General features: G+C 41.4%; 1 protein-coding gene across 2 annotated transcripts in view; it reads left to right on the forward strand.

Annotated features, from left to right (window-relative positions):
- Myo1d (myosin ID) overlaps positions 1-20,340 on the forward strand; it is a 313,484-nt gene that overhangs the window by 105,273 nt on the left and 187,871 nt on the right. Inside the window, exons 9-14 of one of the 2 annotated variants that reach the window (XM_052759911.1) lie at positions 114-259; positions 337-451; positions 5,292-5,462; positions 9,881-9,951; positions 13,789-13,863; positions 18,799-18,931. In XM_052759911.1, the coding sequence (XP_052615871.1) occupies positions 114-259; positions 337-451; positions 5,292-5,462; positions 9,881-9,951; positions 13,789-13,863; positions 18,799-18,931 (711 nt within the window). Of the gene's footprint in view, positions 1-113; positions 260-336; positions 452-5,291; positions 5,463-9,880; positions 9,952-13,375; positions 13,522-13,788; positions 13,864-18,798; positions 18,932-20,340 lie in introns of those variants that run through there. The other variant, XM_052759912.1, reaches the window with a different exon arrangement.

A 20,340-nucleotide genomic window follows, 5' to 3' on the forward strand; every position in this document is an offset into this window, starting at 1 on the left:
GGCGATAACACATGTGCTGAACAGTAAGAAGAAGGGATTGAAGACATCCCAATTCCAAACAGAGGGACTCATTCCCAAACAGACAAGAATTTATGATGTTCTGTCTCTCACAGGCAATATATGAACGCCTTTTTTGTTGGATTGTTACTCGCATCAATGACATTATCGAGGTCAAGAACTATGACACCACGATTCATGGGAAAAACACTGTTATTGGTGTATTGGATATCTATGGCTTTGAAATCTTTGACAACAACAGGTAAACTGGGTAAGATACTTAAAACCCTGTTGTTCATTTTTTTGGTATTTAAGCCTAACATATTCCATCTCGTGTAGCTTTGAACAGTTCTGCATTAACTACTGCAACGAGAAACTGCAGCAGCTGTTTATTCAGCTGGTTCTGAAGCAGGAGCAGGAAGAGTACCAGCGGGAAGGCATCCCTTGGAAACACGTGAGTGCCCTTGTGAGGAGTGTCTCCCTGTGCTGCCCACCTTGCGTTCCTCCTGACCTTCTTGGGTTCTTGAACCCTTGACCCGAGCCATCCTCCTTGAGATCGGCTAATCCAGCCATGCTAGTCCAGTCGGTGCCATTCCTCTAATCTGATATCCTGCCTTGTTGGTGCCCAGGACATGCTCAGTACAGCCTTAAGCCTCACATCAGCTGTGTAGCTGATGCCACATGGCTTTCTGGTTGCTTTTTGTCTGTTAGAGTCTACTAGCATCGCTCAAAGTTCACTCTTTCGACTTGACTTAGATGAGCTTCCTTCCAGACCCAGCTGTCTCTCCTCCGTGCACTAAGTGGCAGTGAGCTGCTCTCAGCTGTTGATGAGCCCTTCCGAAGCCTGTGCGTTGGAATGCTGCAACGCTTTATTCCTGTCCAGTTCCACATTCTTCCTTCTGCTGTCACCTCTCTTCTCGTGCTCTTTGTGAACCTTTGCAGTTGTCGGAGGCAAAGTCTGCCAATGCGCTATAGATAGGAAGTGACACTGGTCTGGGCGGGACTGAAAGGCTGGCTCCCTGGGCTTTCTCATGCTCTGACAGCAGACCACCTGCCCCTGACAGAAATAAGACTTAGTATTCTTCTTGGACATTCGCTTTTGTAAGACAATTTTGGGAGTAGGCTTTTAAAAACTGGTTTTCTATAACTTTCTGGTGTTTTCTTGTAGTTGTTTGTTTCTTTGTGTGTGTGTGTGAGAGATTTTTGTAATTTGTTTTGTTTGGGGTTTTTTTTGAGGCATAGTCAGATGTTTCCCAGGCTGGTCTTGAACCTACTGTGAAACCAAGCATGACCTTGTGCTCTAATTCTCCCTCCACCTCCTGAGCCCTGGGATTACAGGCTTTCCCTGCTGTGCCTGGTTGCCGAGTTTTATAAACTGTGTGTGCTCTCACTGCACAATAAAAAGCACGCCCGCATTTGTTCTTTGATAGCAAGCACAGTAGCAGTAAAAAGCTATTTGAAATGTCCTATTAAAGTTATTTTATATTCATACCTTCCTAATTTCTATTTCTACTTACTCATTTTAAAAAGAGAGAGAGAGTGGTATAATAAATAGCATTTCTGCCTCACATTGCATCCTTGCCTTCCAACATGTGTTAAATATTAGACTGCCATAAAATTTCATTTAATATATTAGCTTAAATTTTTACATATTTAAAATAAACCAGAGTTGTGAGTTTTATTATAAAAGAGAGCTACCTGTTGTTTGTTTTAAACAGTGACCTCTCATAGCTATTTAAAATATAGGTCAAGCCAGGTGGTGGTGGCACATGCCTTTAATCCCAGCAGTAGATAGGCAGAGGCAGGCAGATCTCTCAGTTCCAGGACAGTCGGGGATACACAGAGAAAAAAACTAAATAAATAAATAGCTAAATAAATAGAAATGAAATATAACTCAATTAAGTTTATGTGAAGTTTCCTAAGAATAAACCTGTTGTTTAATATACAATATAACTGAAGCTGAGGGCTTTTTTTTTTTTTTTTTTTTTAGTGTGAATCTTATTATAAAACCTGTTATTCAGGTATAATTTGGAGGTACTGATCCAAAATATCCTTTGAAACTGGTTGTGGTGGCGCATTTGTAATTTCAGCACTCCAGAGACTGAGGCAGGAGAATTCCAAGTTTGAGGCCAGTCAAGGCTACGTAGTAAGACCCTGGCAAAAAAAAAAAAAAAAAAACCAAAAACACAAAACATTAAACCAAATGAGCAGAAACTCCTTTAACAATCAGAATATCAAGCTCCACAGGCTTGGTTGATTGAGGGAAGAGTAATAGCTGCAGCAGTGTCTAATCCAGGGAAACACCTGGGAAAAGCTCAGAAACCCTAGAGATGATGGGCTTTGGAAGAACTGAAACAGACTGGACCACGAAGGGAACAGAACCCAACTCCTAGGTGACAGGAACAACATGTTGGTGTGCACCAATATTTCAAGCTCTGTTTCCCTCAGAACCCCAAACTTCTAAGCATTGTGATTCTTCTACTGTTATAGAACATTTCGAACATTTGTAAGAGGAAAACATAAACTATGTGTGCCACCAACCCAGCCTTAGCGTTTATGCTGAGTTGCCCTACTCATGCCACTGTGCCTTCCTCACATGTTCCAGGTGACATTGAAGTTACTCAGACGTCACATTACGTCATCTGTGATTTTCAGTGTATCTCTCTAAGAAATAAATACTCCTACAAAAACTGTTACCGCAGTTCTCTGATCCCATCCCCAAAATTAATAACAATTCCTTTAATATCATTTCCTATTTCTTATGTTGTTTTGTTGTTGTTGATGGTGACAGTTTGCGTGATTGGATCCAGATAAGGATTTTGCATTAAGATTGATTGGTTGATTGATTGATTGATTGATAGGTTTCTCACATAGGTCTGGGCTTTTTCCTTCTCTCCTCACCCCTTTTTCCTCCTTCGAAATCTTTTGTTGAAAAGAGTGAGCAATTTCACCATAGTAAGCATTTTTTTCCATAAGGTTTCCCAGCCCAGATTATGCTAATCCAATTCCTGAAGTGTCATTAACACATTTCTGTGTACCTATGTATTCTGTGTATTGGAGATTAAATCTAGTGTTCAGAATTAGTTTTTCTCCACAGTCTGTTTCATGGCTTATATGTGAATGCCTACCAGGAGTTCATAAAATCTGATTATCCCTCTGATTTCATTTGCTTCAAAAGTTTATAAATAATATATTTTTAATTTCTATTTATGTGTGTGCATGCTTGTATATATGTGCACTGCATGGTTACAGGTTCCATTTAGGTCAGAAGAGAGTATAGGAACCCATGGAACTGTAGTTACAAGTGGTTGTGAGCCATCTGGTGTGGGTGTTGAGAACTAAATCAGGTATCTCTGCAAAGAGCAGTAAGAACTCTTAAGCACTGAGCCATCATCTCTGGAGCCCCTACAAATCATTTTAACTATTGAAATCTTGACACCCTAGTGAACTCTCGTAAAGTTAAAATGCAATTCAATTGTTTATGTGAAGCTTTCTAAGAATGTATTGTATACATTATTTTATATAGACATAATATAGTTGAAGTTTAGTTTTATAGCAAATTTAATTATAAAGTCTGTTATTCAGATTCCATAGGCATAGGCAAGAAAACTGCTCTTAAAGGTGTTTGTATTTAGAATGAGGATGTGACACGAGACCTCCATGTCCATAGCCATTCTGTCACAACTCCCCCATCTCTCTTCTGTCTTGTAAAAACTCATGGGCATTCCAGGTTACCAGAGAAACCTGATTTTAAAAGGCATGCTGTAAGTAATGCTTGAAGCACCATTAAACTTAAAACCAAGAGTCACTAGAATCTTCAGCAAAATCACTGCCTTCTAGGGATACAGTTGGAATTTTAATACATTTGAACTTACTTTCATAGTCCTAATGTTTGAAATGTCAGCTGGTGATAGGTTCCTGCATTTGTGTATTTTAGAATATTTTTCTAAAGGTGGAAATAACTTTTCTCCCTAACTGAAAATACAATAACTCCCCACAATAATTACATCACTGTTTAAAAGCAGGTCTCTCTACCCCACTGAAGTTATGGACTAGGTAACTTTTGTAGTAGGGCTGTCCTTTGAATTGGAGGGTTTAACAACATCCTGACCTTCACCCCTCAACACCTATAGTATTCCCCAGCCATGACAATCAAAACTGTCCACTGACATTACTAAATATCCACACAGAAAATATTAACCTCAGTTGAGAATCAATGATTCAGACAAACCAAAAAAGTGTTTAAAAAAAAAAACTGGGCGGGGGGAGGGGAGTAGGGGTGGGATGTCACTTAGTTTTCAGGCTTTCATCTCAAAGGAAACTCAGAAAAAAACACAAAAGACTAGAAATGGAGCTGAAAGCCACAGCAAATGACTGCATAGGCCTGTAGATATGAAAGCCTGAAGCTGGAGCCCATAAGACACCGTCGTGTTCTGCTGTGAGTCTGTAGAGCTTTCAGGAGGTAACGGAGACGATGCTTAGTTAGCTGCCTCTGACATGAGATGCGATACATCAGCACACAGTACTGAAATGTTTGCTCATCGGTGACTCACCTTCGTGACATACAGCTTGCCTGAGAGAGGCCTGTGAAGGCTGTGTCTATGCTGCCCATCAGAGCAGGAAGGTGGTGGTAGGAGATTTCTGTCAACACCTTGTATATGCTGAAATTCCAAAAAAGCCCAAAGTTCTTCACTTCATTTGCTTCGTGGAAGCAAGTGGAAAGCTTATTTTTATCTTCTATATATACTTAGGTCTCCATTAATTTTTGAAAAGTTTCAAAAGTATTAGATTCATATGCTTTCTAACTTTGGGGGAACTAGAGGAAATTTTTTTGGATTTTTGTCAATGCATGTCACATGAGTAGAACCGCAGATTCTGTGGAGTACTTTGTCTTCATCATCAGAAGAACATCAAATGATATTTTCAGGTTATCTGCTAGCACTTAGTGGAAACTGTTTCATGATTAATGGTCAACAGACTGGGGACTCACAGACTGAAGGAGTGGGACTGGGTGTAGGACTGGGAGACAGGAAGGACTCAGACAAGAATTAATCACATTTGCCTCAGTCCATGGTCACCCTGGTGTTTCCTTCATGGCAGAAGGGGAATGCAGACAGTAAGTGAGAACCCTCTGTTAAAATGTGTGCTCATTTTAGCGCTTGACCTCACTAATGCTGTCTGCCTTTTTGACACTGGGGTGTTACACAAGTCTGTGAAACAAAACGAGACACCTGTGTGTCTTGCCCATCAGGGTTCCCATTCTCTTGGGCATTGCTTTCTTGCTTGTCCTACAGATTGATTACTTCAACAACCAGATCATTGTGGACCTTGTGGAGCAGCAGCACAAAGGCATCATTGCAATCCTGGACGATGCTTGTATGAATGTTGGCAAAGTCACCGACGGAATGTTCCTTGAGGCCCTAAACAATAAATTGGGCAAACATGGTCATTTTTCCAGCCGAAAGGTAATAATGAGCTATGAGATTTTTGCTAGTTGTTTGACAGGGCAACATTGCTTCACATTAGGTTAAAAGAATGTACACTCAAATAAGGGGGAAAGGCATGAATGTCTGGTAAATGATGTATCACCATGGGTGAGTTCTGCTTCTCTGATAACAATGAAGGGATTGACAAAAATTATAGTATCCAGGAGAGGGAGCTACAGACTGTGGAATTTGCTAGATGCAGGAAAAATGAACACGATTCTTTAGAAAGCATGATGTCATTTATAACCAATAGGTGCTGAGTCCTTGTTCATGTGCTAGAATTTTATGTCTGCATCTGGTAATTCTGGCATAAGAAATTGCTTTTGTCCTTGACTCTTCACCATAATCCTCATTTACTAAATATGGAATGTGTGCTGCATTCTTTAGACCCTGTGACTTGCCTAAAAGTGACAAATTCTAGCTGCCGTCCCTGCTATTATAGAGAAATGCATTTTTTCTGTGTATTGAGTATCCTTCCAGCTCTCCATTTTTCACAATTTAAAAGTGTCACAAATAAATCACATCTGTATAATAATTGGCGGCAGTTGTGGTTATCAGATTTTTGTACTAGACCTTATATGCAGTATGTTTAGATGTTCTGTGTTGGGGAGGGATACCTCCTCATCATCCCAGTCTTCCCTACAAATGCAAGCTTGTCTAGTAACCAGGCGCTGCCAGGAAAGCAGGCCCTGTTCCTTCACATCCAGAGAGAAATGGGCAGGCATTTCTGTTCTTCTGTAAATTTGTGGCACGTTGCCACTGTCTCATGAATAAATCTACTTCCTAACCACATCCCCTTTAGAGTTATATAACCCGAACAGAGAAATTCCACAATTAACTAGAGAAGGTGTAAATCATCTTAAAATTGTTTCTTGACTGACATTTGTCTCAGGCCAGTTGTTTATAGCTACAACTTGGTCTTCAGCTCCTGCAGACTGATCTTTGCTGTTAAGGGCCTTGGTCCCCTCAGCCAGTTCTCATTCATCCTCAAAGGTCTAATTAAATGCCTCTCATTCGACAGATCTAGTCCTTGGTGCTGGGCCCAAAACTGCACAAAGTTAAAAGAAACCTAAGTCACAGGGAGATGTTTCAAGGGCACCTTTATCTGGGCAAATTCCTATCTGTGAGGGAGTTTAGAGATGCCTGTTGTCATCACAGCTCAGGTTCTGGAGATTCATCGACTACTGCACCCTCTAGATACTTGGCAGTGTTAGTGAAATTACATTGAACTGGTCACGATCCTACTGAATAAATATTACTTAAATTGTTTTTATTTAAATGGATATCTGCAAGTCTCAAACATGACACCCCAAATCATTATTCTACCTTTCACCCTGGCCATTTATATAACTGAATTAAGTAAGTTTGTCAGAAAAAAATAATGACGATAATTTTTTTTCATTTTATTTTATGTGTATGAGTATTTTCCTGCATGTCTGTATACCATGTGCATGCAGTGCCCTCAAAGGCCAGGAGAAGGTATCAGATACCCTCAGGCTGGAGTTATAGCGGGTTGTAAGCTGCCATGTGGGTGCTGAGACTTGAAACCGGGTCTTCTGGAAGAACAACCAGTGCTCTTAACCACTGAGCCATTTCTCCAGCCCCTCAAGCAGATACTTTTGAAGTATAATCTCATTGGGTTTTTTTTGTTGTTGTTTTTTTGAGATGGACTCTAGCTCTATGTTACCCACACTGACCTCAAACTCCTGGGCTTTGATGAGATCCTCAACTACTCAAATAACTAGTGGTAGAGGTGTATGCCATACACCAAACTGGAATCTTATTCTTAAGGGCAACTGAACATCTTATGTTTAACCACTTGCTAATGATTTGATAGGAAATGCTAAATAGTAATTTATGTATGGATTTCTTACTCTTTTATTTGTTTATTCATTCATTCCTTTTTTTGGTAGAAGTCCCAGTTTCCCAACAGACCAAGTACCTACTTCTTTTTCCCCCATCCCTTAGTATCCCTTGGACAAATACTGAGATGGAACTATTTAAAGTGTGTTCTTCTGGAGAATTTGTGTATATGTGGTATGTGTATGTGTTCCTCTGTGAGCATATGGAGGTCAGAAGTCAATGGTCTGTATCGTCTCTGTTACTCTCCAACTTAAAAAAGATAATTTACATTTATTTACTTATGTATTCATATGTGCACATGTACATGCATGTCTTGGCACACATGTGGAAGTCAGAGGACAACTTGCAGGAGTTGGTTCTCTCCACCATGTAGCTTCCAAGAATCAAACTCAGACATGGTGTTAACCACCTTTACCCACCGGCCTTCTAGTTGATTTTTTGAGACAAGGTCTCTCACTGAGCCTGGACCTCCCTGATTGGGCTATACTGGCTGGCCAGCAAGCTTCACTGCTCTGCCAGCACTGGGGTTACAGACACCACTGTACCCAACTTTTATACGAGTGCTGGGGACCCAAATCAAGTCCTCGTGTTTGTACAGCAGCCACTCAGCAACCAAGTCATTTCCCCAGCCCCATCTTTTGAGGAATTTAGGAAAGAAATTACATAGCCAAGCTGTCAGAACATTTAAGTCACTACACATCTTTTTGTTAAATAATGCTATTGGGTTGTATGTTGAGCCAGGTATCATTTGCTACTGCTAACTGACCAGATAGACTTACTGGCTTATTAAATAAAAGATTGCTGGCTTTTTATTTGGGGATAAGAATCTTCCTTTTGCATTAAAGGTACCATGGAGAGGCAGTCACATGATCCAAACAACCATAAAATATTTTAAAATAAAAGGTTAAATAATAAGTATATAGCAAAATATAATTTTTGTGTGTTGAGGAAAATCACAGCTTTGCATTTTATCCAAATACGAGAATGGCCTGTAATTTGAGTCTTTTTCCTTCAAAAATTTTACAAATTAAAGGATTTTTTTCAAAAGGGCAGTGAGGGGGTGGGCTAGAGAGAGGGCTCAACGGTAAAGAGTGCATAACAGCCTTGCAGAGGACCAGAGTTCAGTTCTTAGCACCCATGTCAGGCAGCTTACAACTGCCTTAACTCCAGAACCAGGACATCTGAAGCTCTCTTCTGGCCTCTAATGGCACCCATACTCACAATGAACAACCCTAACACACACAATTAAAAGTAAAGTACATCTTTGAGAGAGCAGGGGAGGATATATTTTGGAGAGTCCTCTATACTAGATGCTTTGGTCTCAAAGTTCATCTAACTCTCTACTTTCTCAGATGAATAATTATTAAAAGAGACAGAGCAAACCTCCGATTTCCTGCAATTCTTCATTTGTGAAACTCTTAGACATTGTTTCTTTAGCATCTGAAGCCTACTGTCCTGGATAGGATTGTGTACTGTGTGACATTAGCATCTAAATGGTACTAGTATTGCAATACTAAGTGGTATCGTGTAGATTTTTACTCATCTGCCTGTCTGGGGGCTACTGTAGCAAAGAAAAGTTGGAGGAAGTCATGAAGAAATCCAGGACCATATAAAACCTGCCATTTCATAAAGTATTCCCCTTCAATGAGAAACAGATATGCAAGGTTGCTCTTCTGTGAAGAATACCTAAACTGGAGTCTGGCTCAGCAGGCAGATGAGCCAAGCCACTTCCTATTTCCTGAAGCCTTTCCAGGGCAACCACTTATTAGCAATGTAATGTAGTGCCAACTGCCTACCTCAGTGCGTCTCGGTCTCCATGTATGTGAGGGAGACATTGTTATACTTTAAGAGTAGATTGTGAGAACTGTGGAATGTACGTGCCTTACTGATAGTAAGCCCTCGGTGTGGTCCTCCCAAGTGGAGCATGGAAGAGAAGGATTTAAGTGTTAGAAGACATTGAATGTCTGTTTCTCAGAGAGCCATACTTCTTCCATTGCTGGCTGCCCCACCTGCTAGGGACCATCCTTTACATCCAACTAAATAAAGGGCATCATTCATCAACCTCTGACCACATTGAGCATGGAATAGCCACATTTCACATCCATTATCCAGACCTGGCTACTTGGCCATGTCTACTGTTAGATCAGCCAGCAAATGGAGGCCAGCTGTGTGCTATGTGGGTTTCTGTCAAAAGCTTTTTACCTTGTCAGCCATGTTTTTTGTTTTTTGTGGGGGGTAGAGGGGGGGGGCTGTTGAGACAGGGTTTCTCTGTGTAGCCCTGGCTCTCCTGGAGCTCACTTTGTAGACCAGGCTGTCCTCGAACTCAGAGATCCGCCTGCCTCTGCCTCCCAAGTGCTAGTATTAAAGGCATGAGCCACTACTCCCAGCTGTCAGACATGTATTTAAACAGACACCAGGGAATGTGATTTCATTTAGATAGCATGATTTGTGATGCTTGGTCATATTAAGTTGGAATGTATTTTTAGGAGTTAAAAATGTCATTTTTTTCAAATTTATGTCCTTCTTTATCTTAGACCTGTGCCTCAGACAAAATCCTGGAGTTTGATCGGGACTTTCGAATCCGACATTATGCAGGTGATGTGGTGTGAGTATCTTACTCAGTGCCTAGCATGATGATTTGCATGCAGCCTTACTTTGGAAAACAGGATTGAGACACTGTTGGCTGGTTTTCTTTTCATGTGTGTGGGGCTTTATTGGGGGGGGGGTCATTTTCTAGATCAGCATAATTTAGTCTTTATTTGAAGAAAGTGGCACGAGCTTCATTTCTTCCTTGTTTCTCAGACATTTGGTTTGAGCATATGTTGTGTGACCATGTATACTTCCCCATGTGGTTGGAACTCAGTAAAAAGAGGCCACTGTGTCAATAAATCTTGGAAACATGTCAGGGTCTAGGGTGGACACGTGGATAAGATGGGTTCTGCCCATAAGAACCAGGAGGTTAGTGGATACAAGTAGATGCATCTTTGTCACAGGAAGGGAGGAAAGGACTTCGCTGGGAAGGCACGTGGCATTATAGAAGCAATGAGGCGTCTGGAGAAGTCTTGCCGGAGGAAGCAGTGTGCTAGCAAGTTCAGCACCAGAAGTGAAAGCCTGTAGACAGAGAGCAGAGAGAGTGTTGGGGAGGGAACCGCAGGATACCCAGTGTGTGCAGGACTACAAGTAGCTGCACAAGCAAAAGAAGTTTTACTATATTATTGTCAGCTAGTGTTTGAGAAACAGAGTTCTTACAAGCTGCACTTTTTATTGCGTTACAATAAAAACAACAATTGACATGAAAATACTAATCGGTGTGAGAACTACCTTGGTACGTTAGGTGCCAGGTGTCCCTGTAACAAGCTATCACAAGCCAGTGACGTAAAACAGCAGCTGCATGAGCTGGGGGTGTAGCTTGCTGGTAGACCGCTCCCCTGGCACAGGTGAGGCTCCCAGCACCACACAGACAGATGCTACAGAAGCGGACGTTTGTGCTCTCAGTAGTCTCGTAATTCAGGAAGCAGGAAGTCCAGCATTAGGTGATGGCAAGACTACACCTTTTCTGGTGAAATCTGCTTCTCTCAGGGAGAATCTGCCCCCTTTTTTGCCTTTTGGTGCTATGGGCATTCCTTGGCTGTGGCTCTACCCTCTATGACTACCTCCTTGGTACATTGCTCCATTGTTAACCCCCTGCCACTATGTTAAAAGAATTTGGTGGCATTTCTGCAACCGCCCCCTCCCCAGGTCTTCTATTAGATTATTTCCTTCTTTCAAGATCCTTAACATAATTCCATCTCTTTACCCCAGAAGACAGCATTCCCAAGTTCCAGGAAGGTGGCTGATGTGACTGTCACTTGTTATGGGTCATCTTTCAGCTGCTGTATTTGTTACACATTCACTCTTCATTAAGCCCTGTTCCTTTTCTTATTGTTTAAAGAACTCTACCTTTTTCTTTCTTTATTATGTTAGGAATTCTTCCCACGTAACCCATTACAAGAAGAGATTAATCAAGACAAAAGCAAATGATTATCTTTATAAATGCTGAAAAGACATTTGAAGAAACTTTAATGTCTATTTCTGACTAAATTAAAATTCTAGAATCATAAAATAATATGGCTCAAAATTACTACCCTCTGTCAAACTAGCCATCATTGCAAGATGTACCATTTCCCACCGTTCTGGTCCTGTACCCAGATTGTAGAGTACTGAGGAAAAAAGACAAGTCACACTCAGATGCCTCCCACTAAAATAAGCCCAACCCCACTTCCAGGCGGTTGTCTGGCAATCAGGGTGGTGTGAATGCATAGCTGGACAGAGGCCTATGCCCCCAAGTCCACCTGTTTTACAGAGGAATCAACTTCTACATGATGAGTAGACATCTGACCCAAAGTCTCATACCATGTTTATGGGAGAACTGAGGCAGCAGCTACGTTTCCAGGCTGCTGGTCCAGAGTTCCAACTGGCATTCAGTGCCTCAGGCTTCTCCTTTAGCCTTTCAGTCCTCTTCTGGGTTTTTATAGATTATCTTCTATATGTACAATGCTTTATAGGGCATGGTATTTGACCACAGGGAGTTTTCCATACAAAATATACACATATGTATGTGGTTATATATATTTAAGCATATATATGTGTACATATAAATGTGTGTGCATAAGAAAAGATGGTTATAATAATCACCATATGAGTCATAGCAACTGTTATGACAAACTCCAAGTAAGAAAACACTATCATATTTTTAGGTGTTGTGGTAAGTAAGCCCCGGGAGGCTGATGCTGCTGGGCTCGGGTGCTAGGAATTATTTTTAAAGGAAGAAGTGGGAAGGGTGGTGAAAAAATATTCAGGAAGTAGCAGGGGTGTATCCTTTCTATAGTACAGATTAGAAACGCCTGGAAAAGTAGACCGAGATCAAATCACAGTCAGACTTGAACACTATACTGTGGTCTTTGAAATTCAGTCTGTAGATTTAACAATAGATTAAGAGTAGGGTGATTTCAAATGTTCAGTTAAAAATGACAGGATGGTATTGGGAAGAAGACCTAGGTTAGGCAGGCAACAAAATAATTTTGGATGTGGTGACCTTTAAATCCCTGTGGACAGCACATCTGGAATGTTTCTTTTTGTTTTGCAAGCTTTAGTAAAAGGTTAGGGTGGATCTCTGGGAGTCCAATTAGCGAGAATGAGGAGGGTTTATATGAGCGAGAATTGTTGAGACCAAGGTTGGATAAAGCACAGGGACAAATAGCCAAATGAATGGAAACACATGAACTATGAACCAATGGCTGAGGGGTCCCCACTGGATCAGGCCCTCTGAATGGATGAGACAGTTGATTGGCTTGATCTGTTTGGGAGGCACCCAGGCAGTGGGACCAGATCTTGTGCTCATTGCATGAGTTGACTGTTTGAAACCTGGGGCCTATGCAGGATTGTTTGGCTCGGCCTGGGAGGAGGGGACTAGACCTACCTGGACTGAGTCTACCAGGTTGACCTCAGTCTGTGGGGAAGGCTTTGCCCTGGAGGAGATGGGAATGGGGGGGGGGGGGGGGTTGGGGGGAAGGTGAGGGGGACGGGAGGGGGGAGAACAAGGGAATCCGTGGCTGATATGTAGAACTGAATTGTATTGCAAAATAAATTAATAAAAAAAAAAAAGGTTAGGGTTAGAAGCCTGAGAAGTGTTAATGAGATTCTGAAAAAGAAAATGGAGACAGACAAGAGAACATGTAGTTTCTGTTTGCACAGTCACCCAGCCTTCACTGGGTCACCCAGAACCCGCAGCATGGCCCCCCGTAGAGGCCTCTCCGGTCACTGCAGCAGTACAGTTCCCCTGCCGTGGGCTCTTCTCCCCAGCTGCCTGCCATCTTAGCTGGAGTTTCAAAGCCTTGCTTTCTGCCTTCCTGCAGACTGTGACTAGCAGCCTTGGTTCTCCGTGATGCTCCTGCATGTGCCTGCTTCCTGCCCTTCATTCTGCCTGTTGCCCCACACGGTCTGCCGGTCCTTTTCTCCTCTGCTTATCCACTTCTTACCGTCCTTTGCAGTTCTCCTTGGACTCTTTTATACCCTGCACACTGAGTGGTACTTAGGCAAGCCACTTGACCTCCCCACGGATGAGACAATTAGTTCCTGTATGGTGCTGTTTTGCTTTTATCTTAGGCATGCTGGATGATAAATACAACTCTCTATTTTGAAGTCATCTTCTTGAGGTAAGCAATAGCCAGTACAAAACAATGTTCTTACTCAGAATGATGGGACTGGTGTTCACTCCTTCTGAAAGAAAGAAGCAGAGTCCCTTTTATTTAGTGTGCAAAGTCTGTGACCTTTACCTCAGAGCTAAGTGGACCGGCTTTTAGAAGTTGGATTGCAAAACTGATCGCTGAAAGGCCTGTGAACTTCTAGAAAAGCTCAAGCGTGGCTTACATGTAATGATACATGCATTCTGTTTTCTCTCCAGCTATTCTGCCATTGGTTTTATTGACAAAAACAAAGATACTTTATTTCAAGATTTCAAACGTCTCATGTATAACAGGTATGATTGTTTATTACCTTTACCATTGCATAGTGTATGTATATGCACGTGATTACTTTTAAGTGACAATTTTAAGAGTTTTTAGCAGCCTTTTCTGCTTTGTTATGCTTAATGAATGAAAATGTGTATGACCTCAGGATTATAAAATCTGTAGACGTGGGGCAGGGGCTTCTTACTACCAGTAAGATTTGTCTTAATTCTCCTTGGGTTGTCTCTACATGTACCAGTGTAGTTAGTGGTCCCCAAGCAGGTCAGAGGTGATGAGTATCAGGTAGCCTCTGGGCCACCTAAAACTGTTACCTACACAGATTCCCACTGCAGAGTGTTTGTCCCCAGGTATGAGCTGCTCTTTTGTCAGACTAGCACCTGGCCTCAGTGAGCCCTGGTCCTCACTGAGCTGTAGAATGTCCTCACAAACCACCTAAAGACAAAAGGCTATACAGAACAAAACAGGCAAGGGATAGAACTGTAAATGCAGTATGGAGAGAAGATTCAGGAAGACAGAAGAAGCTTCTTGGCCATCATTCTGTAGATTAGAGAACTTGTTCACTCAGTAGATTACAGAAGTATGTACTCTTGAGCCACATATCCTTCTGTGCTCTGAGATACAGCTGGGAAAACAGTCTAGAAACTGCTCCTTTTCTAATAATAAACAAGCAAGTAACTTTCAGAAGTAGGTGAGAGATGAAGAGTAGAAGTGCAAGGGAGGCATTAAATAGGACGGCCAACCAGAGGCAGCATCCAGCAGCTGACTATCTGAAGTGAGAGAGGCAAGCACACTGCTGTCTGGAGGCAGAGAGAACAGCTGGTCCAAGGCCTCTAGGGAGGAGTCAGCTTGAGAGGATTGACAGCAGGAAGGACAGCAAGAACGTCCTGTATGCTAAAAACAGAGAGAGGACTGGGGAGAATGGTAAGGAGTGAATGTAGATAGGTGGGCAGGACCAGAACCATAGTCTGTGAGCCAACATAAGGACCAAAGTATGAAGAGGAGAAGCCATAGATCTGGTGTGATTTGTACTAGAGACATCACTAGTGCCACTGTGTAAAAAACATAGTCACGAACAAGAGTGGAACTAGGGAGACCAATTGAGGCTGGCTTAGCAGTGACAGAGGGGGTGAATGTGGTCATCTCAGGTAATATTGAGAAAGGAGAACTAAGGAATGAGTTGATGCACAGCCAGAACCCAGATATGATGCTGGAGCCTTATGTGGGAAGACAAGGAATGCTTTGAATGTAGTAGGCTGAAGCACATGCTGCACCCAAGTGAAAATGCCAAAAAGGCTACTGCACAGTTGCATCTGCATCTTCAGAAAGATGGGACTAGAGGTACCCATTCATGATGTCAGTATGCTGATTGTGTATTAGAGCATGGGACTAGAAGAGTTATCCAAGGAGCGAGTAGATTTAAAAAATAACAGTAATGGAAAGAACAGGATAATTAATCGCTAAATGGCCCAGCATTTAGTCAAAGCAGAACCTAGCAAAGAAACACTGAGGGCACCCTATGAGATAGAGGGAAAGCAAGAAATCCAGGGTCACAGAGGCCCAGCGGGAGGTGGGTACTTTAAGATTAAAAAAAAAGTGGGGCTTAAGAGATGGCTCAGCAATTAATTTCACTTGCTGTTCTTACAGAGGACCCCCACATCAGACAGCACACAGCCGCTGATAACTCCAATTCCAAGGGATTCAATGCCCTCTCTGGACCTACACAGCACTGAATGTGTTAGATGTACATGGGGTCAGGCACATACACATGAAATAAATCTTTTTAAAGCAGAATAAATCAGTGATAAACTATATCAAATAAAAAACAGGAATGGTGCCAAGATTGCTCATGGGATAATTCATGGAACTCTTGAAAAAATGCTAATTTCTGGGCAGTGGTCAAGACAAATGTCTGATTGACATGGGATTGGGAGAAAACAGGAAAAGAAAAGATGGACACAAGATGTTTAAATATTTCTCTCAAGATCTTTTGCTCTAAAATGGCTTGTCTGTGGATGCTGAAGCCACCAAGAATGAGAATGGAGCTGGCAACAGTAGAAAGTAATAGAGACATTGAAATAGGAAAGGAAGTCCATGCAAGAGCTGGGCATGGGAGAAAGTGGCTTTCAGAAAAGAGATTCAGTGTTCAGTTTATCAGGTAATATGCACCCATTTGAAGAACAAATGGCAGAGGGTAGTATTTCTCTTTGTAAAAAAATGTTAAATTGGGAAAAGTAACCACACTTGACCAGTGGCGATGTCACAATGTGTCGTCAGGCTTGTGTCCAAAAAAGGAACACAAAATGGTATTTGTTACCTTTGTGCATTTATCATGGCCCGGAGAATCAGTTGACAGAGCACCACCTCTCAGAAGTAGACTAATGTAGCCTAGGAGCACAGGACTAGAGTAGAAACGAAGTAACACATGGATGTAGTTCCTGAAATATTGAATAGTCACATAGAGTGCACTGCTTGCTTTGGTATGACAGGCTGTTTTCTCTATTGGAAAAACCTGCACGGGAAGCCAAACAGCAGTGGAAACTTGCTTGCTAATTGACAATGAAAAATATTACCCATAGAAGCCAGTCTGCTTGGTGCTTGGTAAGCAGAGTTAGAACAAAGGAATTTAGATAAAACTAACAGTTACTGGTACCTGGGCTGGGGCAAGGTGAATCCATTTTATCATCTTCCAAAGCAGTAAAAAGATTAAATGTCTGCTCACTGTCGCTTATTGCATATGTCTTTGTAATGGGAAAGACTTGCTGTGAGATGGCATTTAGATGAACACTTTTGGGTGTTTCTATGGCTGACTAAGCTCCCAAAATCTGAGTGCATCCTTTTTTTGTATAGGTTAATGTGACCCTTGGATCTCTAGTTCTTTAGAGCCCAACAGTTTCACATGCACACAGGAATGATGCGCATGTTTTTTCTTATGTACACATGTGTCTGTAAATGGAAGAATGGGGCAGGTGGGTGGCCTGCCAAGTGCATGAACTTTTATTCATTCTCTTGTTGCTCAGTCAAGATCTGCCTTACCTTTTATAGATGTTGGGTTTCTGGTTTTGTTTCTCTTTTTTAAAAAATTAGATTCTAGGGGCTGGAGAGCTGGCTGCTCTTCCAGAGGACCCAAGTTCAGTTCACAGCAGCCATATCAGGTAGCACACAATTGCTTGTAACTCCAGTTCCAGAGGATCTGGCACCCTCTTCTGACCTCTCCTGACATCTGCACACATGTAACATACACACTCACATAGACACACACATAATCACATAGGTAAAAGTAAATCTAAAAGAGAAAAGAAAAATATCCAAGTATTTAAGATATCTAAAAAACAGTTTTGATAATATTGTATTTATAACTTTCTGGCCTGAAAAGTCTCTCTTAAAATGACTCTGTTTGGATTCTTTTTATGTCAATTCTAATATGATATAAAAAGAATCCAATTTTTCCTCCTTCCCTCCACTTACAACATAATATGAGAATAGTTTCTAGTTACAGCTGACAGTTACAGTCAATAGAGGAAGAATTTGGGCTAGAAACTGCACAGATACAAACAAACAGTGGTCCTCATTCTGCTGGCACATGTAAGAATTCTCAAAGTGCATACAGCAGTTTTCTACCTTTGAAAGTTCTGTTCAGTAGGTATTTGAAAGGCATTGTAGGAACCCTGTGCACCAGAAGTGAAGGGCCATCACTTGAATTACTTCTCTGCTAAAAGGAAGGAAAAACAGTGTGCTTTTGATGTGGTCATTTTTATGAGTGTGACTGGAAATGATGGAATAGAGCTGTACAGTGGTCAGACTATCCAATCCATGAACCAAAGAGCCTCGTGTTGTTTTCTTGCCTCTTTTGGTGTAATTGGTCCTACACAGTGGCGGTGACTAGAAGTATGGCCCTGTCTGGGTTCGCAGACCCATATCACCACTTCTGCCCCCTGGTATCATCCATTCCTCCATTTCACAGTGATTATTTTGAGCAAGTATGAAACAGAAATTCATTGTGTGCTTTAGGGAGCCAACTCAGTTATCCGCAAGGGGAAGGAAAGTGGGCATAATGATGGAGGAATAAGCACAGTTAGCAATGAATTCCTATGTTAATTATTGTCATTTTCTAAGTCCAAATTTGTAAGAAAACAATTCTGACGCGACAAGTTCCCCCAATGAAGCAGCATTTCCAGTTCCAGCTACTTTAAAGTACAAAGCACCCAAAATGAAACAGGAGGAGAATCCCAGCCGAGGCACTACACAACTTTTGTGAGAAAACATCTCCACAGAGACAAACGACAATCTGCGGCTTCCACATGGAATTGGCCTGAAGTGCATTTTTAGAACTGGATCATGGTAGCCCTAGTGTGATGTCCAGATAGCGCTGGAACCACTAGCACTGCCTGTGAGTGTGTTCAGAAATCCAGCTCCAGTAGACAGCTTTGCTAGGAGACCAACAGAGTGGTTATGTTTGTGTCCTTAGATGTGTATTTGTTACCTCTTAGAAGATGTTTCCACTCTCCTATTATCTGCCATGACACTGAGAACCATTTTCCTGCTAGCGATTTGTCTCCATTTTGTAGCCACTATAAAATCTGCATTTTACAGTTGTATATGTATGTATTTATATAAGATGTGTGTGTGTGTGTGTGTGTGTGTGTGTGTGTATTGTAAGAACCACATTAACTATGTATGCAAGAGATCTACATAGTAATTTAATAGATATCACTTTAAAGAAGTTTAAAGAATTTTTTAAAGTGCTACAGTTTGGAAATTTTCTGTGGTGCACTATTGGCCATTATATAATCATAGTTTTCTGGATGCAACACTGTTTCCAGTTAGGCTCTGTGAATTCCATCTGTAGTGCACTGTGATTCCCAGGACACAGCTTGGCAGGACTAATTGGCCTTTTTTATCCACCTCGTTTAATGCAGCATTTGAAAAATTTTTTTTCTGTTTCTCAGTTCAAATCCTGTGCTGAAGACTATGTGGCCCGAAGGCAAACTGAGCATTACAGAGGTGACCAAGAGACCTCTGACCGCTGCCACCTTATTTAAAAATTCTATGATTGCTTTAGTAGACAACCTTGCTTCAAAGGTAATTATTTTATTTTCTAAATATCTTTTATAATTCATAGATTCCCTCTTGACAGACAATGTGGAGAATGAATGTGTGATTTACTTTTTAGGTAATTGTCCTTAGTTAAGTTGAACAGTATTAGTTCACTATTTTTTATATAATATATAAAGTGAAAAATAGAATTTTTATTCCTACTTTTAAAAAAAACTGAGTAAAATAATTGTTTGTATCCCAGATGTATGTATTCCTTTCTTAAATTCGAACTTTTTAATTCTACAGTTAAGGTCAAGGGAGAAAATGCCATTAGGGTTTTAACTATATGTATGATGCACCATGCCTGGAAAAATAAACTGAACCCTGTGCTGGAAGGCAGGGCTTGGCCAGAGAGGGCAAAGAATGGAGTCAGAGACAGTTGAATGCAACTGTAGTCATGCACCATCCGTCCATGTGTTGTGTGTGAATAGCAAATGGCCAGAAGGAGTTTAAACACAAATTTAGCTTATACACTTTATCTTCACAGTGCTTCAAATGATTGGACTCCACAAATGACTAGTGACAATTCTTTCTGATTTTTGCTGTTGCTTTGATCTGATGCTGTCTGATAACTTGAGTCTGGCTATTTTTCTATTTTATTTTTAAGTACGAGTCTTATTTTCCTCTCCCTTAAAGAACAGATTTCTGCTCCTAACTGCTCTGTTGACAGGTTTGATAAATTAGCAGAATTCTGGGACTTGTTATTTTTAGCTCTTTTCATTATATCTTCCTCTTCTGGTAATTTTGTTATATGTTTTCTTCTCTGTTATTATCTTTTTTAAAAAATCTATTTTCCTTCTAAAAGAATTAATTTGCATCTCTACTTCACCGTGGTTACATTAGGCAGATGCCACCAGCTATTCAATAGCTTTCCATCTCTTCCCGCCATCATTTCTTAGCCTCCTCCACTGGCAGCACAGAAGCCCAGTCCATCCTCTTGTGAAGTTTCATTTCCAGAAACATGGGACTATCGGCTAGAATGCCATCAGCGGCCCGGCTCTCTCATCTCTCCTTTTCTCTCGATCTCTCATCTTCAACCTGCTGCAGCCAGTGAGAAGAGGTCGAACCTAGGAGGAAAGCATTCAGCACCGGAAAGAGCTGACTGCTTTGGGGAGGCCACTTACTCAGTTAACTAGTGAAAGAAGCGTTGTCTTTAAAAGCTGATAGATATAGATATAGATATGCAGTCTCAGGAGGACTGCAACTGTAAGGCCTGCTTACGTTGCACAGCAAGTTCCAGGCTAGACTTGGCTACAAACTGAAACCCTGTCTCAAACCCAGGAACCATGAAAACCAAATTCCAACCTTTCCTGATACATCAACACAACCCTGTACCCAGGGATTAGGAAATATCTATGTCTTTCAAGTATAAATGGGACACTTTGCTAGAACTG

The sequence above is a fragment of the Peromyscus californicus genome, unplaced genomic scaffold, assembly GCF_007827085.1.
Source record: "Peromyscus californicus insignis strain IS unplaced genomic scaffold, ASM782708v3 Scaffold_3__1_contigs__length_106647218, whole genome shotgun sequence".
Taxonomy (NCBI): domain Eukaryota; kingdom Metazoa; phylum Chordata; class Mammalia; order Rodentia; family Cricetidae; genus Peromyscus; species Peromyscus californicus.